The sequence below is a fragment of the Antechinus flavipes genome, chromosome 2, assembly GCF_016432865.1.
Source record: "Antechinus flavipes isolate AdamAnt ecotype Samford, QLD, Australia chromosome 2, AdamAnt_v2, whole genome shotgun sequence".
In the NCBI taxonomy this organism is placed as follows: Eukaryota; Metazoa; Chordata; class Mammalia; order Dasyuromorphia; family Dasyuridae; genus Antechinus; species Antechinus flavipes.
Genome location: NC_067399.1, coordinates 407,390,306 through 407,418,287, shown reverse-complemented (window position 1 = coordinate 407,418,287; position 27,982 = coordinate 407,390,306). Strand labels below are relative to the sequence as shown.

Genomic DNA, 27,982 nt, shown 5'->3' with positions numbered 1-27,982 from the left:
TACTTGAATGATACAAATCATTGTGCCTTTTTCCTTGTTTGTATTTAATTAAAACGAATTATGGTTTGCCATTTGAAATGCCGCATGAGTTGTCTTGCAAATTCAGAATACCAAAACAATCCCAGAACATCCCACTTCTGGGATCTGGACACCATCAGTTATTCAGCTGTGGAGATCTCCTTGTAGCGTTTAAAGGTTACCAAGCCACTTAAAGGTCATCAGACTAGAACGCAAATGGTCCAGCTCACAAGGAGGAAAGCCCAGAATGCTATTTCACCAGTAGAGGGGGCTATTTTTCTGTACAGTGTGAGATTAGTTCAGTTATCTCCATCTATCTTTGAAAAACTGGGAAAAACAGAAAATATCAATGAAATCCCCTGAATGAAGATTTGATCTTAACTTGAAAGAATAAACTACTTAAATGTGGAGTAGCAAAAGGACCAAGACCATGGACCAAATGGCACTAGAGTAGAAAGGAACCTCAGAGATTATTTAGTCCAGTGATTCTCCAAATGTGGTCCAAGGACTCCTTCCAGGGAGTCCAGGAGATTAAAGCTATTTTCATAATGATACTAAAACATTTTAATTTCTAATATGGTAAATTCTGATATAAATAACTTCCTAAACAAAAGCTCTTTTGGGGGGTCTTGAATAATTTTAAAGAATATAAAGGAATCATGGGGCCAAAATGTTTAAGAACCAGTTACTTAGTTCAACACTCACTTTACACTGAGCCTGTGGATCCCAGAAAAGGGAAAGGATATATTTAAGCTCATATAGCAAATTGGTGGCACAGATGGGATTAGAAACCAGAGCATGATTCCCTGCTAAATGATTTTTCCACTTTGACAGGCTACCTCTTAATGAAATCTATTTTAGAGTCATTCCCATTTAGAGCAATGGATCTTGGACTAGACTTAGTCTTAAGAGACCACTCTAGAAAACTGGATTATGGATGGCCTAAGGCTAGTTTAGAATAGGAAAATAAAAGGGGAGTTGATGAATATTCTCCAAATCATATCTCAATAATAGCAGCTTACATTTATAAAGCACTTTAAGGTTACAAAACATTTTCCATACATTATCTCATTTAAGCCTCTCAACAACCCTGTGAGGTAGGTGCCATTATTATCCTGATTTTTAAACAGATTAAGAAACTGAGGTCCAAAGAGGTCTGGTGGCTTTTTTGTGGTCACATTGTTGGTGTGAGAGGCAGAATTTGAACTCAGGTCAACATGGTGCTAGGTCCAACATGCTACCATGTATACTGTGCTGCCCCCCAAGATAATATTGTAATCAACTACAAGCCTCTTTCCCTCTCCCAATAAGCAAAAATGGACAGGTTGAAATATCAGGGAAAATCTTGAGATATCCAGTGACTGACTTATAAGTAGTATAGGTGCAGTTAGTTGAGATCTGCTTCTAAAATTCCTAAGACCACAGGGATCAGTTAATCAAAGGTCTGAAAGCTTTTGTTATCTGCTTCCACAGATACATTTTTAATCTCAGAAGATATGAGGTTCTTTTCAACTACAAAAAAAAATAAATAAATTACGTTGCTTTGATTTAGTCCTTGACAGAAATCCACATTCATTAGAAATGGGGAAATTCAAATTCTAGGGGCATGGCCATAAAGTCTTCAATAGGGACCATCAGATCTCAGAAACTGTTTTCATTTGCTTGGGATGGAGATATATAAACACATGTCCCCAGGCAACCATCAATAGTCATTGGGGACATTGTCCATACCCATGCCATTATTTGAGTGTAAGGAAAGAGTTGCCCCCCTTTACTAATTCTCTTGTGCCAGATTCTATAATTTACTTCCCACACAGATTTCTGCATCAATTCCTCTACTCTTGCAGCAAGGGCAGAAGAAAGGGAGAGAGGCAGAGGAAAATCAGTGCTCTCTGAGCCCAACCCATCCATCTGAAGGTCCCTTGCACAGCAGCTCAGCCAGGATCCTGGGGCTGGCAGCTGCTCTGATGAGCTAGCACTCCATCCGCTGGGGGGAAGGGAGCAGGGAATGAGGGAACATGAGGCAGCTGCAGCTGTTGGAGCTAGGCACTTATACTTGGGTGGCTGCCTTTGTAGGCAGCTCATTGGCAGGGACTAGCCCTTCTGCAGCGTCCAGAGGAAAGGAAGCACCAGCCAGCATCAGGGAATTAGGTGCACCCTGCCAAGCTCGCAGCCTGTGTGCCTACAAGGTCATCCAGAATTGAAGGCACACTTTTATTAACCAGGGAGCCAGGTCATTGAGGCAATATCAAAAGGACGGATATGGGAGTCCTTCAGTTCAAAATGCTTGGTTAGGATCCAGAGTAAACAGTATTAATCTGTTGTATTCTAACCCTTACCTCCCATGCTTATTCCTCTTTTTCCCCATCTCCAAAATACCATGTCCTGTTTACTATTAAGGAGGAACAGGAACTAACATATCTTGCCAGATTCTAACCCAGAAACCAAGACATTTTTTAAGAGCAATGCCACATACATCCACAAGCACACCAGCTCATCCATAATTTGGTAGTGACAAGTCTTTTGTTTGAATTTTGAGGTCATTGTGTGACTTTCTTGGTGACTGGTACCTCAGCATGCCAAAAGAGAGACAGAAAGCCAATGTCAACCACTGAGCTATAAATCCAAAGAATTAACTTAGCTCCTGCCTTTTTTTCCTTTTTGTTTCTTTCTTTTAAAAAATTTTTCTTTTACTCCAGGCTTTTCCCTGAGTCACAAAGTGACTTTCTCAGAGCAAAATCAAGTGGAGGTCCATCTTTCTTGAGTTGTTTGTCTTTTGATTCAAATAGGATCAATGACTTCACAGAGCTCTCTTGACTTGCAAGTTAATTGGATCTAAGTGAGACAGAGCTGCACAAAGTTGTCAACCTCATTCTCTCTTCCAAAGTCATTGAAATCCAGTGTCAGGACAAAAAAGTCAGGATGACTGGAATGGCCCAAGATGCAGTGGGTGACCATGGTGTCTTCCATGTCTGACCAACCAAGTTCTCAGTACAACACAGCACCTGCTTCAGCCATCTTCATGGCCACTGGAACACATTTCTCACCCACTAATTCCTTTGAGGGAAGTCATCATTTACTTGGTGTAAATAAACTCCTAATTCATGGAGAAGTTTGTGGCCTGTTAGTTACCCTTAACATGGTTTAGACCTTTGGTATCTACCTGTCATCTCTTTGGGGTAACACTGAAGTGAAGGGAGAAGCAAGGATCCAAAAATGGCCTCGCAAATGTTGAACTTTTACACTACAGTCCAAATTATTTCCATATGAAGTTTGGGCAAGGAATCCTTACTCATCCCATTCAGATCCAGCATGTCGCAGTACCAGGGTGAGGAATGTTATAGCTTATGCATCCTTATGATGGAGGCCAGTACTTAATTTTACAACACCCCACAGAATCATTTGGACTCTAATACATTCAAAGGGTCAAGTTCTCTCCCCCACTTGCCAACATAGGCAACTGCCATAGGCATGGAAGGTAGAAGGCAAAAATAAAAGTCTTTAAAGAGACCTGAGGGACTGTGGGAAAAGAAGGGATAGTGCACCAATACAAACCATGCAGTATGGCCATTGAGTCTGTGTTTCCAGGAAGTCAGGATGTGACCAAGTCCTACACAATTGGAAATTACTTTCTCCTGGAAATATTAATGAGGTATAAAGCCACACTGTTAGGACAAGGGCATCCTGCCTCTTGAATAATATTTGAAATCACTAGATTGTTCTGGGATTAGATGGGCTAATAGAATGCATCCTCTCCTATAACACTTAAAAGTTTTAGGTGTGGATTGTGAAGACTTTGGGTTTCTCCTCAGGTATGGGCAGTTCTATGTTGTCCACAAGGATACTTTTGTCTTCCAGCTTGATGATTGTGGGTTCAGGAGTGGGAGGTGGGACTGGGTTTTTGTAAGTATGGGGAAGATTTGCCCAGGTTATATCAAGGTCCTTAAAAGCATGGAGCAAGAATACCCCCAGGATAATTGTAACAAAACCCGAAATTGTGCCCAGAATGTCCACAATTGACATGCTGTTCCACTCCTTGAAGAGGATGATGGAGGAGGTGACGACCATACTGGTAAAGGTCACATAGTAGATGGGGAACACTAAAGAGGTATTGAAGATATCCAGAGCCCTGTTGAGGAAGTTGACCTGTATGGGGATGGAAGTTGCCAGGATCACCCCAACGCAATATGTAAGAGGGTGGTGGAGCACTGGCTGTCCCTGGAAGAAGCCCTTGATGGCAATCCCCATGCCTTTGACAGCACATACGGAGAAGGACCCCATCATAGAACAGATGATGATATAAATGAGAATATTCTTCTGTCCGTAGCGTGGAGCAATGATGAAGATGAAAACAAGAGTGCTCACCACTAGGATCACAGCAAACACAATAAAGCCTGCAGGAAAGAAGAGAAAGATTTTGAATCTCAACACTATATCTTGGAATACAAACAAAGCATATTACTAACCAAGGGTTCTGCTGAGACAGTTGGGGTTAAGTGACTTGCCTGGGTCACACAGCCAGGAAGTATTAAGTGTCTGAGATCAGATTTGAACTCAGGTCCTCCTGACTTCAAGGCTGTGCTCTATCCACTGTACCAAGTGTGCTGCCCGCAAGGGTGCTTTTAAATTAGCCTTGGAAGTGGACTGGGACGTAGGTGGGGATGACTCAGTCCTGGGAACACACAGATGTTTGGTGAGCCGGCTTTTCCCTCTGTTCCTAGAACTAACCTACTGTTCTCCATCCAGTCTGAGTCCTTGCCTCTTCACTGGAATACAACCAGGAAGAGAAAGGAGAAGGACCTCTTTTTGCCTAGTTATTATTTTTTTAATGTAAACCCAGTTCTGGCTCAGCAGCCAACCAAAAACTCCTTCACAATATGGTCAGTGGGCCAGATAATAGTTACAGTACAACCTTGAATGTCCTGAAGTAGAAACCAAGGAGCTTCATTATGAAAGCCCGAAAATAGACTCCTCAAACAAACAAGATCCCAGGACTGAGTCCTCATTGGCCAATTCTTCCCCAGACCTTAACTTGTACACAAATATACACATATACTAACAAGTACCCACTCAGCAAATTTTTTTTCTCTGGCTTATCTCTAGTGGCCCAGAAATTAATATACCAATTAAGCAAAACAAACCCATCTCCTATATCCCCCAACATTTCCCAGTTTTAGGGCAAGTCTGGTTACCCTCAGTTGGCAAAGTGGATAGAATTCCAGGCTCAGAGTCAGGAATACCTGGGAAAGTCACTTAATCTTGTTTGCTTTCATTTTCCTTATCTATAAAATGAGTTAGAAAAGGAAATGGCAAACCACTCCAGTAGCTCTGTCAAAAAAAGCCCATAGAGAGTTACGAAAAGTCAGATAGGACCAAATGACTGAATAGTAGCAAAGTTTACCCTCACCTGTATCCTTCAGCTTTGAAGCCATTTCATTCATTGTCTTGATCTTCTCTTCTTCGGGGGCATGAATCACCATCACTGAACTGCCCGCTATGGAGATCATGCAGCCCAACTTCCCCAACAGGTTCAGTCGCTCTCCCAGAAAGTAAGATGACATCATGGCACTACATAGAGAGAAGGGACAGAGGGGTATCAGAATGTAGCTTAGGGAATCTGTTGTCTCCAACGAGGTGGGAAACATGGGAACATTAGAAATAAGCCTAGTCTTCTAAAGGGAAAAGTGCTTCAAACCACTAATTGTGCTTTTAAATCAGAACTTGTCTGAAAAGAATAACCACAAACTCTGGTGATTAACAAAACACAATGAAACAAAACATGCTGGTTTGATTTCTTTTATAATCACTGTCACTTTTATCCAAGAAAATAGTGCAAACACTGGCTCAGTGCATTATTTATGTCAACTATCTAAGCTGGCTGGTTTTAAAATTTACTTGCCAGACTGCTAGGGATATAGGATTTGGAGAGGCAAACTAATTCAAGAATTCTTAATGTGGGAGTCCCTGGATATATTCCAGGAGGTCCATGAACTTTGAATGAAAAAAAGTTTACATTTTTATTTTCATTGATCTCTACTGAAATTGAACATTTTCTTTAATTATTTATAAATAATGTTCTGGGAAGAGATCCATAGATCTCATCAGACTGCTGAAAGGATCCATGATATAAACAACTATGATCTAGCCTAACACCTTAATTTTACAAGGGAAGAAAAGGGGGTCCAGAGAAATAAATGGCCTGCTCAGTGTTGTCCAGCCAGCATGCAGCAGAGACCTGATTTTTACTCATGTCCTCTGAATTCAAAGCCAGAGTTCTTTCCACCGTGCTCTGTTATAGAGTGCCACATAATATCCTCTCTGGGGAAACTGAGGCTGATACATTCTAGACATGTAAAGTAAATTCAGTCTTATTTGGTGGTTGTGGAAGAGCCTCATCAAATGCATATCATAATGAGCCACAAATGGGAAAAAAGCAAACACACTAACAAGGTATTTATTAATGACCTTATAAGCACACTTAGCGCTCCCAGCGGAGTGACGACTGTTGCAGGAGCAAATATGTAGGCTCCAAAGTTGGCAGCTTCACCTAGGCCCACTAGGAAATAAGAAGGGATGGGAGGAGAGAGGAGAAATAAGACATTAATGAAAAACTTTTCCTATTATCTCAACTGTTTTAACAAGGTTCTGTGCGTATCTTGTATGTACATAGTTATCTGCACATTATCTTCCTCATCAGAATGTGATCTCCTTGGGGGTGGGGAGGAGGGAGGAAGGAGGCTGGTATTTTTGCTTTTGTAACCCTAGCACTTCACACAGTGTCTGCCATATTGTAAGCATTTAATACATGCTTGTTGACTGACTCAAATACAGATTGCATCTCATAGCAAAAGTTCAAGGGCCAGCATAGGAAGAAGTCCCATTGAAGACCCATGTGCTATCTATATTTAGGTAAGAGTCTACATGGAGGTCACTTCCTTAGGCATTAAAAGGTAAGTTCTACTGATGGTAATGAAATAAGCAGGACCAGGAGATCATTATACACTTCAACAGCGATACTGTATGAGGATGTATTCTGATGGAAGTGAATTTCTTCGACAAAGAGAAGATCTAACTAAGTTCCAATTATCAGTGATGGACAGAAGCAGCTACACCCAAAGAAAGAACACTGGGAAATGAATGTAAAGTGTTTGCGTTTTTGTTTTTCTTCCCGGGTTATTCTACCTTCTGAATCCAATTCTCCCTGTGTAACAAGAAAACTGTTTGTTTCTGCACACATATATTGTATCCAGGATATATGGAGACATAATCAACATGTATAGGACTGCTTGCCCTCTTTGGGGGGGAGGGAAGGGGACGGAGGGAAGGGAAAAATTGAAACAGAAGTGATTGCAAGGGATAATGCTGTAAAAAATTACCCAGCATGGGTTTTGTCAATAAAAAGTTATTAAAAAAAAAAAAAAAAAAAAGGTAAGTTCTAGAGGATTGCTGCCAGTGGTGAATAGTGGTCCAATGACTTAGAGCAGGAAGGAAACTTAGGGTCTGCTTATACAAATTCCTTATTTCACAAAACAAGAAGCTTGGGCCTAGAAAATGGAAGTCATTCATTAACATCATACAGGTGTGAAGTGACAGAGCTGGGGTTACAGCCCAGTCCCTTTGGCTACAAAGCCAGTGCTTTCTGTGTACCTCAATCCCTAAGGTCTTTACATTGCTAAGATACCATCTTTCCCAGGAGAATTGGTACTAATTGCTCATTTTTATATTGCTTTACAATTTAGAAAGAACTTTCTTTTTCCATTGTCCTATTATATACACAACAGAGAGATAGAGAAGAAACAGATAAATAAATAAATGATACAGGCATTATTATCCCTGTTTTACAAATAAAGAAAATAAGTTCAAAAGAAGAACAATGATATGGACAATTAATATGCGGTGGAGCATGCATTCCAACCTAGGCCTTCTGACTCCAAGTTAACTCCTTCCCATGCTACTTCACTGGGAATTTGTGCTCACGAGTTGACAGATTTTTGGCTTTTGATGGTCCTTATTTTTGCTATTTGCATTTCCAGTTGGCAGGAGTATTTGAGAGGCAATGAGGTATGATGAAAAGGTCTTTAGGAATTTGAAGACAGAGGACCTGATTTATTACGTCCACTAATACTCCTACTTTCTGATACATGTTTTTATGGCCTTACACCCAGACTATTGCAACAGCAATAGGGTTTCTCCTGAGTCTGCTCAGCTATCAGATTGATTTTCCTAAAACACAAGGCTAACCATATCATTCCCCTTATTCAATTAACTCTAGTGATTCCTCCTTTCTCCAGGATTAGTATACAATTCTCCTTCCTATCTTTCTAGAATTCTTACTTCTTGATCCCCTCCAACCCATCCCCATTGTATTCTGGTATCCAGTGATGTCACTTTCCTTGTTATCCCTTACAGGGAACATGCCATCTCCTCACTCCAGGCATTTTCACCAGCTCTCTCATTCTTGCAACTTTCTTCCACTTCATCTCAACTCCTGGCTTCCCTAGCTTCCTCCAAGCACTTTGTACAAGGAAACTTTCTCAACCCTCCTTAGTATCAGTGACTTCCTGCTGAGATTTTCTGTCATACATATATCTATATCTCTATATATTTAAACATACAGATAGATCTGAATGTATATGTTCACACAACATGTATATATACACACATGTGTATGTATACATGCAAGTGTAATATACATACATGTACATATATGCACATATAGACATATATCTAGCTATATACACATACATATATATATATAGCTAGATACACACACACACACACACACACACACACACACACACATATATATATATATATATATAGTACAAGGTTGTTTGAATATTTTCTCTCTCCTTAGGTTGTGAGATATCTGAGATCAGGAACTTTTTTTGCTTTTCTTTTTATCCCCAGGGTTTAGCATAGTGTCTGACATATAGTAGATGCTTAATAAATACTGGTTGACTTAATTTCTTGACTACCTGTGTGAAGGATCAAGAGTTTAGGAGACAGAGAGAATGGGTTGGACGCTGGGAAGACAAAAGAAATGTAAATTATCTGGAGTTTAGGCTAATTTAATTCAACCCTATAAAGAGAGAAAGATAAGCCTATTAATGGCATAGTAAAATCTTGAGAAATTCCAGGTTTTCTCTTTTACAATCTGCAGTACTGAGTGGCAAGATGACCTTTGGAAAGAGTACAAGGAATTAGACTATATGAACTCTAAAAGTCTTTCACAATTCTGTCTGTGTGTTCTAAGGTTCCTTCAAGTTTTTATGTTTCAAATTCTAATAACTCTTCTAGATCATTCAACCATGAATAGCTCTCCAAACACTGGTATAGTAATTTGCTTTGAGGTCCAAGATGATTCATGAAATCTGAACTCATTAAAATTTTGTTGGTAAGAAATTTATCTAAGGTAAATGATAACCAAAAACAGATACAAAATGATTCTCCTAGGATTCCACTTTGTTGTATCTATATATAATAGGATGGAAATGGTTCCTCCATTCTCCCCATGAACTCCTTTCCATGATTAGTAATGCAAATGACCGTACTTACTGGTGACAAATCCGGCCCACCACATTTTATCCTTGAGGTAGCCAAAACCTCCATCCACTAGGAAAGGAAAGAAAAAGTTAAAGTTAAAATAAAGCACCCAATAGAAGAAAGGGAACACATAAGGCTTCCAAAATTGATTCTTCAAAAGGAACTAAATCAATATAATAATAATTTTTACTGTAAAAGAACTACTATCTGAACTACCAAAACAGAGATATTAAAGGCCTCTGAAACAAAACTAAAAACGTGACTTAATCCAAGAAATTTGCTCTGCCTTGAAAAAAATCCTATGATGTGGGCTGGGAAGATTGTCCTTGTCCAAAGTCTTTATTTGGCATATCTTTTCTTCCACAGAAAATGAGTATTTTGCAGTGGCAGGGGAATTAATATGCTTAGATATATTCTGGAGAGGAGAAAAGTGAAACAGTGGCAAGATATCTATTCCACTAACCCAAGGTATTATGGATATTACACCGATAAGAGAAGAAGATTTGACTCTAGAAGCTATGCTGAAGGTCCAGCCTTTGGTTTAATTTGTAATTTTGTTTGAGTGATATTACTGGCTTGTAAGTAAGACCTGAGGCCTAATTCTCAAACTGCCTATACAACGTGTTGGAGTGAAGTCATTACTGATTCAATGTTCCAGCTCCCCATCCTTTCCCAATAAGCAGTAATCCTACCAGCTCGAGTTGCACCCTTGTCTACCAGCCGAATGAGGCCCTTCTTCTTAAGAATAACACTGCTGCCAATGAGGAAGCTGGAGAAGACCGCCAGACCCACTCCAATGAAGAAGCCATAGTTCTTCTTAACTTTCTCTTGCCAACTGCTCAAGGTGATGTTGTTTGAGCTGTCAGGTTCAAAGTCACTGACAATCTGGCACAGGACTTGTTGGGAGGAGCAATACAGGGTGATCAGGGAGCCTGTGTGATATTAAGAGAGAGAAAATTACTTTTAAATTACTTACCTTCTGTGGTCTTTAAGAATATTGGAATTAAGTCCATTAGTATCAGATTTCAAAATTGTACTACAAAGCAACACTCATTTGGTGCTAGTTAAAAAAAAAAAAAAAGTTGAGCAGTAGAACAGATCAACCATACAATTTGCAGAAACAAACACAGTAAGAGCATGGAATTTGATAAATCCAAAGATCCTACTTATTGCATTTAAGGATTCATTATTTGACCAAAGCTTAGAAAACTAGAAAGCTATCTCTCAGATATTAGGAATAAACCAACACTTTACATTATCTATCTACTTATCTTATCTATTTATCTGTATATATCAAGATAAATCTGAAACAGGTTCATTATAAGCAAATTAGAGAAGTGAAGAAACAATTGTCTTGCAGATCTATGGGAAAGTAGGTATTTGCAATCATACCAGTGATGAAGATTACAGGAAATTTTGACTATATAAGTTATATATAATTACATATGATGTACATATAAAATTATAATATATTATGCATAATTATATAAAATTTTAAAAGTTTTTGTACCAACAAATCTAATGCAGGGGATAGAAGTAATTGGTATATAAAATCTTTGTAACAAGTTTCTCTGCTGAAGGTCTCTTATTCAAGATTGATTCACATTTATAAGATCTTAATATCTGTTCCTCATTAGATAAATGATGAAAGGATGTAAATAGGTACTTTTCAAAGGAAGAAAAGCAAATTATCTATCGTCTGTATGAAAAATGCTTCAGAATCACTAATAGTTAAAGAACTGCAAATTAAAGCAAATTTAAAATTCAACTTCATAGCCATCAAATTGACAAAGATGACCAGCGAGAAAAATGACAAACATTGGAGGAACTGCATTAAAAGCACACTAACAGGCACGATTGGTGGAGAAAGGCCTATCATTCTAGAAAGTAATTTGGAATTGTGTCAATGAGTCAAAAGACATTTCTTAATTGCCTACTATGTACCAGACACTGAACTAAAGATGGGATAAACATAAAGGCAAAAGATAATCCCCGTAAAAACATATAAACAATAGTAAAAACAAGATATATACAGGAAAAATGTAAATAATCATCAGAGGAAAGATGTTGGAATTAAAATGAATTAGAAAGCATTTCCTGTAGAGGGTCATATTTTAACTGGGGTTTGATGGAAACCAAGGAAGTCAGGAGGCAGGAGAAAGGAGACAATTCCAGACATGAGGAGCAACTTATGAAATGCCCAGAGTCAGAAATTGGAGTGTCATGTACAAGGAATAGCAAGGAGGCTAGTGTTACTGGATTTCAATCTGGGGAAGTATGGTATAAGAAGAATAAAAAGGCAGGAAGGACCAAGTTTATGAATGATTTTAAAAGCCAAACAGAGGATTTTATAATTGATCATGGAAGTAATAAGGAGATACAGAAGTTTATTAAGTATGTGTGTATTCAATAAACTATGGTATTATGGTCAGAATTATGGTTCATTCATCAGAAGGACACTTTAGGAAGGTCACTGACAACTAAGAGTAGGATACATTGGAGTGGAGAGAGACTTGTGATGGGTAGGGCAGCGAACTATGACCCTTTGACCTAACTACATTTCTATTGACTTGCCCATCCTCTGAAAAGATCAAAGGAAAGGAAAAGAACATATATGAAGGAAAATATTTGTAACAATTTATTTCATAATATGCCCAAACTCGAAACCAAAGGGATGCCCACTGATTGGGCTATAGCTAAATAAATTATATTAATTGATTACAATGGATTTTTATTGTTATAAATGATGAATAGACAATTTGGAAGAAACCTGAGAGGCTTTGTATGAGTTGATATAAAGTGAGTAGAACTAAGAGAAATATTTACAAAATATCAACAACCTTATGGGCAATGAAGTAGTACAGTGGATAGAGTACTGGACTTGGTTTCAGAAAAAGTCATACTCATGGGTTCAAATTGGACCTCATACACTTTTATTACTTATGTGACCCTGGGTATATCATCTGACTCTGTTTGCCACAGTTCTGTAAAATAAGCTGGAGAAGGAAATAGCAACTCACTCCAGTTTCTTTGCCCAAGAAATCACAAATAGTGTCACAGAGTTGAACATGACTGAAATGACTCAATAACAACCTTATAGAGAAAAACAACTTTGAAAAACCTTCAAACTTTAATCAACACAATGAAAACTTATGAGTCCAAAGAATGTAGATGAAATTTACCACTCATCTTCTAAGAGAGAGGCATCAAACACCATTCAGAAGTTTAAATTCCAAAAATGCATTTTTGGAAATGGCTAATGAGAGAATGTGTTTTGCTGATTTAACTATGTATTGAAGGATTTTTTTTCTTTTTCAATTTGTTCAATAAGGGGAGTGGGAGAGATATTAATAAATAATACTTGCTACTTGAAGAATAAAAATAATGAACTACTTAAAAGAACACATGTATTCATTATAGTTAAAAGAAGGATTTAGTGGAAAGAGAACTGGGCTGATAATAAAGTGACCTGAATTCTAGTATTGGCTTTATCATTAACTTAAGCAATTGACTTCTGTTTCTTATTCTTATTCTTCTTTTGTCGAATGGGAGGACTGGGTTCAAAAATTTCTAAGGACTTTTCTACCTCAAAAATACAATTATTCTCATAAATCTTGAAAGTAAATTATGTTCTGGGAAGATGGTGGAATAGGTCAGAAAACATCTGGCTCTCCAAATTTCCTCCACAACAAAATCCAGAACTTCACTTCTGAGTGATCTGTAGAATAGTGGAAATAAATAGGAGTAGGGGTGGGGCAGTTGTCTTCCTGATACAATTTGAGTAGACCCCACAAAAGATTCCCATATCCAGGTGAAGGTCTGGTCCAGTGAAGCAACAAAGGATAGCCCTGGGGGTGGCTGGGTTGGGAGGCTGACTAAACCTCAGGAACTTTAACCTTGTGTACAGTGTTGGAGGCATATGGCTCAGTAGAAGATTGAAAGACTTCTCTTCTCAAGGGACACCAAATGTAGATGTGCTGACCAGATGTGTCCTGCATTTGGTGAGTGCAGTAGCAGAGAGGTGGAGATCCTTTTGGCTGTGGGCATTTGCCAGAGAGCAGCATCCCTGGTTTTATTTGGTTCCAGGGCAGAGAGAACAGGTGAATTTTGAAGTCATCAAAGGGACCATAGGGAGTAGGAGCATTTTCTGGACAGCTTTGGGGATTGCTAACTGTGACCTAAGGGTGGAGAGAAGTGCTCAAGGTTGGGCTCAGAACAGAGGCCAAAAAATAACAGTGAGAAGGACCTGAAATTTGGGACATCATTCCTCACACCTTGGAACTAGAACTTGATTATGATAATAGCTGTTAAAAATAAAATAAAAATAAAAATGATTAATCAAGGGCAAAGAATTGAAGCATAGATAGTTAGTTATAGAGATAGAGAAGGTCTGGGTAAAAATTTAGAGGAAGATAGTGGAGTTAAAAAAGCCACTCTTCAGTGAGAAACATCAAATGGTCCCAAGCCCAAAAAGAATTCTTGGATAACTTTTAAAGTACTTAAAAAACCAAATAAGAGAGATAGAGAAAAAATCAGGGAAAAATACAAGCAATTCTAGAAAATTATGAAAAGAAAGTAACCATCTAGAAAAGAGAATCAAAAACTTAAGGAAGAAAAATAATTTCTTAAAAACTAGAATTAGGCAAGAGGAAACTAATGGTATTATAAGACACCAAGAAATAATAAAACAAAGCTAAAAGAATGGAAAGAGTATGAAATATCTCATTAGAAAAATAGCTAAGCTGGAAAAGGATCAAGGAGGGATAATTTAAGAATTGTAGGACTACCTGAAATTTATAATAAATTGATACAATATTACAAGAAATTATTAAAGAAAATTTCCCTGGAGTTCTAGAACAAGAAGGTAAAAGTTGAAATAGAAAAAAAAAACCCATTGATTATCACCAAGAAAGATTGCCAAGAGGAAAATTTACAGGAACATCATAGCCAAATTTCAAAGCTCTCAGGTTAAGGAGAAATTATTATAAGGAACAAGAAAAAAAATAAATATCATAGAGTTACAAACAGATTACAAGATACAAGACCTAGCAGTTTCTACACTGAAGAACTGTCTTGGACCACTTTATTTTGTAGATCAAAAGAACTAGGATCACAAAATGACCAAGAGTAACAACTCAGTAAAGTTAGGTATAATCCTGAATTGGGAAAAAAATTAATATTTAATGAATTGAAAGATTTTCAGGAATTTGTGACAAAAAGAACAGAAGAAAATAATGGAAAATTTGACATAGAAGATCTAGAAGGAATATAAAGTAAACATTAAAGACTAATTAAAAGGGACTTAATAAAATCAAACTGTTTACTTCTTATATGTAAAAAAATTATCAGTACTTTTATGACTGCCATCATTTGATGTTTGATAGTTTGAAAGAAAAGTTTGGACTGAGCTATGTATGATAGGGGTGATTCTGAAAAATAAAACTGGAGAGAGTGATAAAAAGGAAGGGGTGGTAGATTAAGAAATAAATTGGTGGGTGGGTGGGAGGGCTGCTGGTGTTGGAACCTTATTCTCAGCAGAAAAAGAATTGAAAAGTAAGAACAACATATACATTTAAAAGGGTAGAAAGATATAAAAGTTTTCTAAATTTACAAAGAAATAAGAGGGCTAAGGGATAGCATAAGGGAAGAACTTTTAGAAGAATGTGTAGATTAAGAATTCAGAATAGGGTATAAGGGAGGGATTTTCAGAGGGGTAGTAGATTAAGGAATAGGAGGGCAAGGTAGCAGAAGTACATTAGATGAATGAGGAGGGATGGGGTAAATAATGAGATGGTGAGGATGAGAAGGATGGTGAGGAAAAATAGGAAGGAGGGGAAAACACAACATAAAACATTTACCCATAAAATAGAAATGGAGAGCAGAATGGATTAAAGCAAGTTGCTTTCAGAAAACAATAAAAAAACAGATAAAACAAAGGACAAGAGTAGAATTTGTTACGTAAAAAAAGAAGCAGGGATAGTAATCAAGATTTCAGAGAAAGTTAGAGCTAAAATAGATTTAATAACTACACTTCGAATTCCCAATCTTATTCAACATTGTTTTAGATCATTTAAAATAACTAAACAGTAAGAAAAAAATCTGAGAGTATACCTCCCAAAGCAAAGGAAGTACATGAACATAAATATAAAATACTTTTCATACAAAATAAAGTCGAATTTAAATAAATGAAGTAATATTTATTGTTCATGTTCAGGTACAGCCAATATAATTTTTAAAATGATAATTTGGCCTAATCTATTTATTCAATGCCATTTCAATTAAATTGCTAAAAGTTATTTTAGTGATTTAGAAAAATTTTTTAAATTCATTTGGAAGAATAAAAGCTCAAGAATTTTTTTTAAAAAGAGAAAAATATATAAAAGGAGATTTAGCAGTACCAGATCTTAAACTTTATTATAAAGTGAAACCATTGTTAAAGGGTAAAATGGATAATTTTGATTATTTTAAATTAAACATTTCTTGTATAAATAAGACTAATGTAGTCAAGAATAGAAAAAATAACAGAAAACTGAGAGGGGGAGAACTTTCATAGATAGTCCTTTAGAGATGATTGTATTAGAATACTGCTGTGATGTAGGAAATGATGAGCTGGTTGATTTAGAAAACTATGGAAAGATTTGGAACTATAAAGGAAGATATTATTCACTTCCAGAGAAAGAAATGACAAATAGAAATATGCATAGTTCTGTCATATATATTTGTGTGTCATACATATTTGTGTATATATATATGCATTTGCATGTATATGTTTATAACTATCTATCTATGTATATCTTTCTATTTATTTCCTCATTTAATTGTAGCTTTCTAAGGAGAAAATCAAGTAAAAAATATGCAGTAGAAAATAAAAGGAAGTCTAGAAGGTAGCAAAGAAAAGCTGGCTTGCTTTGAAAACAATGGGTAACAATTGTTACATAGGTTTTCTTGAAATGGAAATTGATCGTTTTCTATTAATACTCTCATGTTCTGCTGTATACATGGAAATATTTTTTCTTTTCTTATTTTGTATTTAAGTTTAAAATGAATAAAGAATTTACACAAAAAGAAGAAAAAAGAAAATGAATTGTGTTTTCCATGTTCCAATGCTAAGTACAACTTCTCTAGAAAACTTTGATTACTGAAAAGGGAAGAAAGGTTCCAAGTTTCAAACTTTAGATTGGTCAGTTTGATACATGTGTGCAAAGTATAGAATGTAAATATGGTTAATGGAAGGAGGTAAGTTCCACAGCATGGAGGCCACTGACATTTGGTGGAATGGAACTCGAGACTAGAATATGAATATGGAAGAACATATCTTATACAAAATAACAGAGTAGGTAAAAGAGACAGTGAGGTAGCAATATATATTATAAGAAGTATATTTGCTGAGGAAATACATAGACTGGAGGAAAAAACTATGTTGCAAATCAGATCTGTGACAATCAATGGATGGAAGAAGAGAGTAGGAGGAGTCTATCTCAGCTTATATCTAGCCAGGAGGAAATGGAAGATATATTTGAATAACAGATCACATATTTCACATGGAGGTATGATATAGCAATAATTGGGGGCTAGGTGAGGGGAAAGACTTCCATTGTCTTCTGGAATTCTAGAGTCATCTATTTGCTAAAAGCAGAGCATGTCATAAATTCTTAACTTCTCTTAATTATGTCAGTCAGTAAACACTTAGTAAGCTCCTACTAGTGTATCAGCTATTGTGTTAAGTGCTGATGATATTTAGAAAGGCAAAGCATGAGCCCAACCCTCATGGAGCTCACATTCTTAATTAATTAATGGGAGAGACAACACATAAACAACTATGTACAAACAAGCTATATACAAGATAAATTGGAGATCACTGAGAAGACACTAGCATTAGGGTGGATTAGGAAAGGCTTCTCAAACAAGATGGGATTTTAGATGGACCTGAAAGAAGCCAAGGAGGCCGGGAAGTTAAGATGAAGAGGAAGACTGTGTTCCAGCCATAGGGAACAGCTAGTGAAAAAAGCCCCAAATTGGGAACTGAAGTGTCATGTGCAAGGCACAGCAAGGAGCCAGTGACCCAGTATGTTGGAAGGCATGTAAGACCGGAAAAATAGGAGGGAGCCAAGTTGTGAAGGACTTTGAATGCCAAACAGATTTTATATTTGATTGTAAAAGTTGATAGGTGGTGGTAGTCACATTATCACATTATCAGATAATAATTTAATTCTTTAAAAGGTGCAAGAAACAATGAGGGAAACTACTTTGACTAGATCAAAGATTGAGAATGGACTTGATCAATAAGGAAGAATGTTGCCACAGTTGATTTAAAATGAACTTAATCAATAAAGAAGAAATAGAAATAGAAGAAGTAGAAATAAATGAAGAGGTACCTAGTGGAATGTGGAGTGCTGCACTTAGAATCAAGAAGAGTTAGGGTCTAAGATGTTACTAGTTGTGGGACCTTTCTTAGCTTCAGTTTCCTCAACTTTATAGTGAGGAAGTAGGACTGGGTGGTCTTGAATGCCTTTTCCAGAAATATATCTATGAGTTCATGGACTTTAGTAGTTTGTTTATGGAAGAATGAGCAGAGTATCACTTGGATTAGAGGGAGGGGGACAGTTGCTGATATGAAAGAGTTTATTCCTGCATTCTGAAATCCTTCAGGGGAAGTTGACACAAGAGAAATTGTAGTAATGTAGTAATGACGTTATGATGACAAAAACACACAATTTTAATAAAACAGAAAAAAAAAAAAGGGAAACTCTATAGTGAACAACGTGGATTCACAGGAAATACAGAAAAGAATTAAGATTTCAAAAAGACATATACATGAAATGAAATCAAGAGTGATAATCAAAGGTAATAAAAAAAGAAATGTGATCCTGTGAGAAAAGTGTTAGAAGTATTGAAGTCTAGAAAGTACTAAAGCCAATGATGAATTATAAGGATAATAAAAAGTTTTGTTTTTTTTTAAAACTCCACTAGCAGCAAAAGAAAGATCCAGGAGGGGATGTGGTTATTATTCAGACTGGATAAATGAATGATAACGGGGAAGGTATAATGAATCAATTATATTTTGTAACTCTTTGATCTAGGAGAGTAATTCTGGGACTGGGTAAACTAGAAAAGTTGTTGATGTTGTTCAGTCATTTACAGTTATGTCTGACTTTTCATGACATCATTTGGAATTTTCTTGGCAACGATACTGGAGTGGTTTGCCATGTTCTTATCCAGCTCATTTTGCAGAGAAGAAAACTGAGGCAAACAGGATAAAGTGACTAGCCTAGGGGCACACAGCTATACACACACAGTATCTGAGGTTGAATTTGAACACAGGAAGATGAATTTCTGATTCTAAGCCTGGTGCTCCATCCACTATACCATCTAGTTATACATGTATAATGTACTGTAAAAGAACCAGACTATAGAAATAGTTAAATAATAGTATAATTCAAAAAAAAAAAAAAAAAAGACCTGACATATTTGGTAGATATTATACTCAATAATACAACAAAGCTTTTTGGCTGTCAATTCCATAACAATACCCAAGACGAGAGTAATGGTAGTTCTGCTAAATTCTGGCCTGGGCAAAACTTATCTGGAATATACTGTTTAAGTATCTAATCTAATTTGACCAGTTGTCAATTCTATCATTTCTATTATAGTATTATCTCTCTTTTCATGCTCCTTTTTCTCTGACATTGCAACAAACTTGGTGCAGGCTCACATCACTTCACTCAAGGATTAATATAAAAGCCCTTCTCTGATTGGTTTCCATGTCCCCAAGTTTCATCTCACTCCAATCCATCTTCCATTTAGATGTCAAATTAATCTTCTGAAATATAGGTCTGACCATATCATGCCTTTATTCAATGAATTCCAGTGGTTCTCTATTACCTCCAGGATCAAATATAAAATCCTCTTTTAGGCTTTTAAAACCCTTCATAACCTTGCCCCTTTTTACTTTGTATTTCTTACACTCCAAATGTTCTGGGATAGAGTGATACTGGTATCCTTGTATCAGCCTTGGCATTTTCAATGATTGCTCTCTGTCCCTAGAATTCTCTCCTTCATTATCTTCACCTTCTGGCTTTCCTGACTTCCCTTGTTAAACCTAAAGCATTACCTTCTACAAGAAACCCATCTACAAAAAGCTCCACAATCTTAAATCTCTTCCCTCTGAGATTACTCCCAATTTATCTTGTACCTTGTTTGCATAGTATCTGTATGTTGTCTCCCTGGTTAAACTGTGAGCTCCCTGGAAACTATTTTTTTTTCTTCTTCCCCATTCTTTTTTATCCTCAGTGTTTATTACACTTCCATTTAATACATAGCAAGCCCTTAAAAAAAGCTAGTGAACTAACTGATGGCACAGGCATGGTGGTCCACACCTATAATCTATGATACAAGAAAGTTGAAATTAGTAAATTGTTTGAGCTCAGGAGTTCTGAGTTGCAGATAGGCTAAAGTTGATTGTATAGCTGCACTAAGTTCAGTACTCATAGGATCAAAAATCTAGCAGACTGCCTAAGGAAGTTGGACTCCTGACTGGTCCAGGTTAGAAACAAAGCAGGTTAAGGTTCCAGAGTTGGGTTAGACACTTCCAATTTGGTAAAATAGGGAGACCTAATTAAAAAAAAAATTGTAGTCACCTCTTGGGGGAGATAAATAAACGAAATATATTTAAAAGGATAACCAGTATGTTGGAGTACTGGAGCCTGAACTACAAACTAATTGGTTAAAGGAAATGAAACTATTTAGCTTAGACAAGGAAACACACAGAGGGGGCCATACGAGTGGTTTTCAGATATCTGAAGATCTGTCATGAGAAGAGGGATTATACTTATTCTATGAGGCCTAGAGAACACGTCTAGGAATAAACAGATAACAAATGGATAAAGAAGAAGCTTCTAATCACTTCTACTCAGCTTCTAATCCCTTCTAATCATTTACTAGCTTCTGTGAACCTGGCTAAGTCTGTCTGCCTCAGTTTCCTCATTTTAAAAGTGATATTAATAATAGCACTTACCTCCTAGTATTGTTGTAAAGATAAAATGAGATAATATATGTAAAGTGCTTTGCAGACTTTAAAATTCTATCTGGGGGCAGCTAGGTGGTGCAGTGGATAGCGCATCAGCCCTGAAGTAGAGAGGACCTGAGTCTCAAACATTTAACATTTTCTAGCTATGTGATCCTGGGCAATTAACTTAGCCCCAATTGCCTCAGCAAAAGGAAAAAAAATTCTATTTGAATGTTGGTTTATTTATATGAACTAGGGCTATCCTCAAGAAAATGGTCTGCTATGACTGAAAGCTGTCAAATGAGGCCTTGGCTATTTAGTTGGGATATTGTAGAACAGTTTTCTGTTTAGGAAAAACTGACCTACATGGCCTATAAAATCAAGTCCAAATCTGAGATTCTATGATGCTATATATAAATGAGTGAGCTATCACTCTTCCTGAGTTTCCAATGAAGCTAAGCAAAAAAGCCAGAGAAGCTTCCCCCCTAAAAATGCACTGGTTTGGGGCCCATGGTTGAATTTATGCTCATGAAGTTGTGATAGTGAATTTTTTAAAAACAGGTCAAAGTCCAATATGAGATAGAGAAAAAAATAAAAATTAATATAATAGAAGTTTGAGGAACAAATGGGGGAGAGAGATAACATTTGCCAGGGGTTCTAATAAAACCTTTATATAAAATTGTGTAACGACTTGGAGAAAGGGAAATTGGAATAATGCCCCAGTTTAGCAATATGATCATTTTCATAAGGGGAAGGAAAGGAACTAAACATTTAGGTAGGACCTATTATATAATAGATCCTTTGCTAAGTGCTTTACAAATATTATTTCATTTAATCCTTATAACAATCCTGCTAGGTAAGTGCTATTATTATAGTGGTCTTACAGATGAGAGACTGAGGTAAACAAAGGTAAATGACTTGCAAATGGCTAGTAAGTATCTTAGGCCAAATTTGAAGTCAGATATTCTTAATTCAAGGCTCAACCCTCTAACCAATGTATCACCAGCTACCTCTTTAAACAGTTTTTTCTTAGCCTAGTTTCATTTTAATACTATGTCCCAAAAGTGTGGTTTGGAAAATAGAAGATTAACTTTATAATTGGGATGTCAGAATTCAAATACCTCTCTTTGATTCATAGAAGCTGTGTGATCCTAGGTAAGTAATTTAAAATCTCAGAGCCCATCTCAACTTTCTAAGACTGTAAACTGCAGAATAGTTTATGATCTTGTTTGGTACAGGGATTTTCCTTGCCAGGAATCTCTTGCAAAGATGAAATCTCAAGTCTGGACAATCAAGCTTCCCACTCAGCTAATTCATAGATAGTCAGCTCCCATTCTAAATAATTAGATTTCCTTGTTGAAAATTTCCTAGGCTTTAATTTTAACTTGCATGTTTGGAGGAAACGTCACAAATTCTACATTTCAACCTCCCATTCAGGCAAGGAACTTCTTTTCTAGGGCATAGGATAAGTGTTAGTTGATAGGTTAAGATAAGGAGATGAGAATGGGTATTCTCAAGGAGCTGGAGAACAAGGATGGGTGGTAGGAAACAGTAATAAATAAGAAAGTAAGATGGATATTGGGACAGTGACACAGGCAAAGGGGTACACTCTGTTGAATGAAAACAATAGAAATGAGGATGGAGGCAGAAAGACAAGTAATGATGCAACAAATAGGAGATGAAGTTGGATACAGTTGACAAGAATAGGAAAAAAGAGACAAATACAGATGTTGGACAGAGGGTTAAATGGAGAGATCAGAGGAAATATAGGGAGAAATACAGATAAGGGATGAGGATAAATGTTGGGGGATAGATGGCAGAGAGGAAGAATGATGGAAGACAAGTACATATCTGAATGAGAAGAGCTATGAGGGAGAGGGACACATAAAATGATGACTGATTAGGAAGCTGATATAGAAGGATGAGGGCAGATTGAGGGATATATACAGAAAGGGGAATGAGGATGGATAGTATGTAACAAACAAGTGAAGAAAATGGACATTAAGAACAGGAACAGATGGAGATAAGGATGGATGTTAATCAGAATAATAGCTAACCTTCATATCATATTCAGGGTTTGCACTACTCTATCAATGATTTCATTTGATTCCCACAACAACTTTGTGGGATAATACTATTTATTCTGAGATTCTTCCAATTCTGAGATTCTAGGATTCTCAAGGCCAAGCTAGCCTTCACCTAGGCCACCATGGATGCGGGATCTCAATCCATTTTAATTAAATTCAACATATTCTGGGTAAGAGACCCTCTTCAAACTAGTGTCCCACAATGCACCAGATTCCAAAGGATGAACTAGATCATTGGTATAGTCCCTTCTCATGCTCTTCTCTTTCTAGACTGATTCTGACACTGAGGACATTAAATCTGGATCAAGCTCTTAGAATCCCAAAAAAACTAGGATATACAGGCCAAATCTCTTATCAAACTGCATCTCCAGTCCTTTCCAAGAAATCAAGGTTCAGTATCAGCCAAGATCCAGAAGGCGGAAGTGGGGAAAGGTAATAGTGACTCCATTGTATTCCTCCATGTGAAGTTTAGCTACCATTTTGGTGACAAAATAGATATTTGTGGGATGGACTTCAGACCCTAGAATTTCTAGGGAAGAAGTAGAGGGCATTTAGTCTAATCACCATTTTGCAGATAAGAAAGGCTGGGAGAGGTTTTTAACAAAAGCAAAAAAAAAACCTAAGCTGAAATCTGCCATTTACTAGCTATTTGGCTCCAGGCAAGTTACTGAATCATCTGAGCTTCCATTTCTTCATCTACAAAATGAGGTAACACCCATTATCAACTCACTGGATTGCAGTGAGATTGATATGAAAAGATGTATATAAAACACTTTGCAAACCATAAAGTTCTATATAAATTTCAATTATTGTCATGAATTTGTTGTTGTTCAGTCATGTCTGACTCTTCATGATCCCATTTGGAGTTTTCTTGGCAAAGATATTGGAATGGTTTGCCATTTCTTTTTCTAGTTCCTTATACAAATAAGGAAATTGAGACAAACAGGGTTAAGTGACTTGACTTTGGTCACACAGATAGGAAGTATCTAAAACCAAATTTGAACTTAAGTCTTCCTGACTCAGCCTGATGTCTCCCCATGGGGTCACTTAATAGCATAAATCTGATATCAGAAGACTTGAGTCTTTCTGCCACTTCCTTGGAAGTATAATCTTTTAGGCAAATTGTGTCACCTCTCTGAGCTATAATTCTAAGGATTTTTATAAGGATCAAATGAACTAACATATGTGAAAGACGTGAAAACCTTAAATTCAATCCATAAATAAATATAAGCTTTGGTCATTATGTCTAATGATGACTTTAGTACATGAACCCAAGCCTTCTAATGCCTTGTTCAATGCTTTTCTAAGATACTATGCTTTTTCTCTTCAAAAGCATCTGAGGTCATCTTGTCCAACCCCTACTTGAAGCATAGTTTTTAATGCAAATGTCTGGTTTTATTAATTTTAAGAAACTCCCTCCTGTGAAGAAACTTTATTTATTAAATTTAATCAACACCTGCTCTTATAGTTGTCTGGAAGCACTATTAGATTAAATAATTTGTCCTAGGTTACCCAGACGGAAATGTCAGGGGCAGTACTTGTATTAAGGCCTTCCTAAGTTCCAGGCTGACTTTCTTCCCAAATCCTCTGCCTTATTTAAAGTCTCCATCCCTCATCAAATCAGCTCTGAGTTGCTAATTCTTGCCCCATATTTCCAAGAGATAGAAATCTGGGGAGTTCCCAGAGAAGAGGAAGTGAGCAAGAGCTTAACAGGGAGGGCTGAGGGAAGGAAGTCCAGAAACTAAGGTGAACAGATCTGGGATTCATAGCCAGCTTAGCATATTCCTTCATGCGTTTCATTTTAATGCATAGGACTCAGGTCCTCCCTCTAATTTGTCTAGAGTCATATAGCCAAAAAGCTTTTTGTAGAATGGGATCTCCTAAGATTAGGAAGTGTCTAGACCTGCTCAGGAATTTTGTTCCTTTTAAGAAGCACTTTAAAGAAAAAAAACCTTGGGGTCTGAATGATCTATTGGAATTTAAGCTACTGGAGAATCAGGACTGTTTTATATTTGTTTTTTCTAGTGCTCAGCAAAAAGTCTGGCACATTATAAATGCTTTCTCATTCATTTAAGATTAATAATCCTGACCTGGTTCTCTTATAAGAACAAAAGACCTGGGAGAGGGCAGGAGATGAAATAAAATGAAATTCCCAGAAATTTTAAGTTTTCTCCTCTATAAAGTGAAGCCTTGTACTAGATCAGAAGTGTCAAACACGTGAGCTACATGCAGGATCCATTAGATTGCCTCTTTTTTTATTCCTAGTGCTTAGTGCAGTACCCAACACACAGTAGGTGCTTAATAAATATTAATTAATTGTCCAGAACACTCTTGAAAAGTACTTAACAAAAAATAAAATAAAATAAAACATAGGTAATATTATATTTTAAAATTAAGTCAATATGTGGCCCATTGTCACTATCTGGCTCTTTGGATTAACAGCCCATCTCTATTTGTCTTTGACATTACTGAATTAGATGAGCTCAAACGTTTCCAGCTCTGAGATTCTGTAATTAATTAATACTTTTTTTCCTGCCCAAAGGAAACCAAAGAAGTGTGAAGGAAATCAGCACAGCACATTCTTATGGAGGCATCTAGATTCTGGGTTAACATACAGGTCTAGTAGAAAGAGCTTTGGGGTCATAAAATTTTGATTTTATATCCTGGTGCTGTCCCTTTCTTCCTATAAGACAAATCACTTAACTTTCTTTGGAAAAAGGAAACTAAGGTTTCCTCATATGTAATAATGAGGGGATTGGATTACATAACTCCTAATATCCTTCTAAACTTTAAGTCTAAGTGCATGTTCTCTGATTATTCGCAAAAGTGCCACAAAATGGTCATAGCCAATGTTGGAGAGGTCATGAGAAGGTAGGCCCATTAATATGTTGTTGGTGGAGTTGTTAAGTAGTCCAACCATTTTGGAAACTTATTTTGAATTATGCAAGTGAAGTGACTTAAATGCTCATACCCTTTGAGTCAAAGATGAGGTTATAGAGCTTATACGCTAAGAAACTATCAATAAAAAAGTTCTCATACACTCCCGAATATTCATAACAACATTTTTGTGATAGCTAATAAACAGAAACAAATTAGATGCAAATCAATCAGGTAATGGCTAAACAAATTTGTGATACATGAATGTAATGGAATATTACTGTGATGTAATAAATGATGTGTATGATGAATACAGAGAAGCTTGGTAAAGATCCTTATGAACTGAAGCAGAGTGAAGTAAGCAGAGGCAAAAAAAGAATATATACAGTAACTACAACAGTGTAAATGGAAAGAATAGCATATCAAAAAAAAAAGTGCAAAATAAATCTTTACAAAATTATAAAGATCAAGCAGGCCTTGAATAAAATGATATAAGGAGAAATCCCCAACTCTTTATGGATATGAGAGAGCCACAGGTTTTACACACTGCACATTTTCATATATTAATTGGTTGTGCTGACTTTTCTCCCTCTTTCTAAAAACACACACCTATCTATTCTATGGGATGACTCAACCCAGGGAAGGAGAGGGTTTTGTGGGATAGATACTATGGTGGTGTAAGAAATAGAAACAATCAAGAACAACTTATTTTTTAAAATCTAAGTATATGATAAGAGCAAATAGGTATTTGATTTTATCCATATTTTACAGACTAGTGGTAGATACTTTTTTTCCTTCTCTTAATGTTTCTCAGTGAGAAGCCTTAATGCCTCTTTTTTTTTTTCCCCTGCCTGGCTTTGAGCAACCCAGTAGGATATAGCGGAAGTCCCAGATTTAAAATTTCTTCATCTGCAAAAAAGAAATAAGGCTGGAGTAGATAACCTTTAATATTGTTCTAAGCTTTAAATGATCCTATGATCCTATGAAGCACATGAACCCTTTTATAATCCTAGACAAGGTGTGTGGTAGGAATTTGAGAGAATCGATCTTTAAGAAAAAAGACATTTAGAGGGCAGCTATTTTTTTGTTGTTGTGGATGGAGAGGGTTTTTAAGTACAACAGACATGGAATAGATCTGGGGTTCAGGAAACCTGGTCTGGAGTTCCAGCTCTACCACCAACAGCAAGGTATTGTGGAAGGAATGCTGGTTCAGATCCTCTCTCTGACACAACCATGTGGTTGAATTCTTCCTGTCACTCCACTGGCACACTGTTTACTTTCTTCTATGCCTCAGTTTCCTTATCTTGTGAAAAGAAGGGTTCGAACTCCATGATTACCAAGATCTGACCATATCACTCGGCTCCAGATACATTAGTCTCCAGGGACATCTCTATTTAACCTTTGGGGTAAATCTAAATTATAAACTCCTCTCTTGCTTTTTAAAGCTCTTTACAATCTGACCCTGAAAGACCTTACTTTACCCTCTCCTATGATGTAGATATGCCTTAGTGACACTTCTCACAGAGGACAGTCCCCTCTTATAACTCCATGCCTTTCCATTACTGTTCTCCATTCCTGGAATGACTTGCCTCCTCACCTTTGCCTCCCAGCTTCTACCAACACAGCTCATATTCCTACAGGAGGCTTTCCCCCAGAACAACCTGCTGCTCTCTTCCTTCTGAGATGACTTTCCATTTACACTGCATACATCTTGATGAGGGATGTTGTCTCCCTCATCAGATGGTGAGCTCCTAGAGGGCAATAATGTGTTTTGGCTTCTCATGGCTCCTCCAGCTTCCTTAGGAAGAAGTTAATGAATGTTTATTGACTGACTGATACTCGGAATCCTTAAATATGGGAACCCAGCGTTTCTTCTTTTTAGGCTACTAACTGGGTGGCCTGCCCTTAAGATCTGGCCAAGGGCTAGTAGTTTGGGCTACTTTGCCCAGATTTTTAAAAAAGCCTGTCTAAGGGAAATGCAAGTGTGGTGGGTGCTCTGAGATGGAAAGGGCAGAGCTTCTTTAAACTCATCCTAGTCCTTCCCTCCCCGCAGATCCCTAGCTCCAGCATCCGGAGCTCTCCGGCCCCTCGCCCCCCTCCCTGGGCCAGATCCCAGGCGCACCGTTCGCACAGCTGCTGTTGCTCCCCAGCGTCTCCATGGGGCAGCTGCGGCTCCGGCGTCCGCTCCGGCTCCGCGTGCGGAACCGGGGGCGCGGGCGCAGAGACTGCCCGGGCTCCGACGGCAATGGAGGCGGCGCGCGGTGCCTGCCCGGCCCGGCTCGCACCCCTGATCCTGGGCTCAGGAGAAGTTGCCAATGCGTGACTCCTTCTTTGGTGAGTGACAGCGCCCGGCACGGGCCTGGGGACTGGGTGGGGATTGGCGGCGAGGCGGGGCGGGGCGGGAAGGGGACTGGGTCCCGGCTGCGGGGAGGATCCTCTTGAGTTGGGT

At 37.5% G+C, this 27,982-nt stretch overlaps 1 protein-coding gene across 1 annotated transcript; it reads right to left on the bottom strand.

Annotated features, from left to right (window-relative positions):
- Positions 1-20: 20 nt before the first annotated feature.
- NIPAL4 (NIPA like domain containing 4) lies at positions 21-27,860 on the bottom strand. The gene is made up of 6 exons (XM_051978798.1): positions 27,656-27,860; positions 10,257-10,496; positions 9,577-9,633; positions 6,484-6,574; positions 5,426-5,586; positions 21-4,412 (listed from the first exon to the last, which is right to left on the bottom strand). The coding sequence occupies exons 1-6, from the start codon at positions 27,690-27,692 to the stop codon at positions 3,793-3,795; spliced, it is 1,206 nt and encodes a 401-aa protein (XP_051834758.1). The 5' UTR covers positions 27,693-27,860; the 3' UTR covers positions 21-3,792.
- Positions 27,861-27,982: the final 122 nt, after the last annotated feature.

Bases quoted from the DNA above. Each gene is read 5' to 3' on its own strand.
- NIPAL4 (XM_051978798.1), bottom strand. From the start codon at position 27,692: ATGGAGACGCTGGGGAGCAACAGCAGCTGTGCGAACG. The intron at 10,497-27,655 runs GTGCGCCTGGGA...AATATCACACAG, and splicing joins CAACAGCAGCTGTGCGAACG to GCTCCCTGATCACCCTGTAT. The intron at 5,587-6,483 runs GTCATTAATAAA...CTCTCTATGTAG, and splicing joins GCGCTAAGTGTGCTTATAAG to TGCCATGATGTCATCTTACT.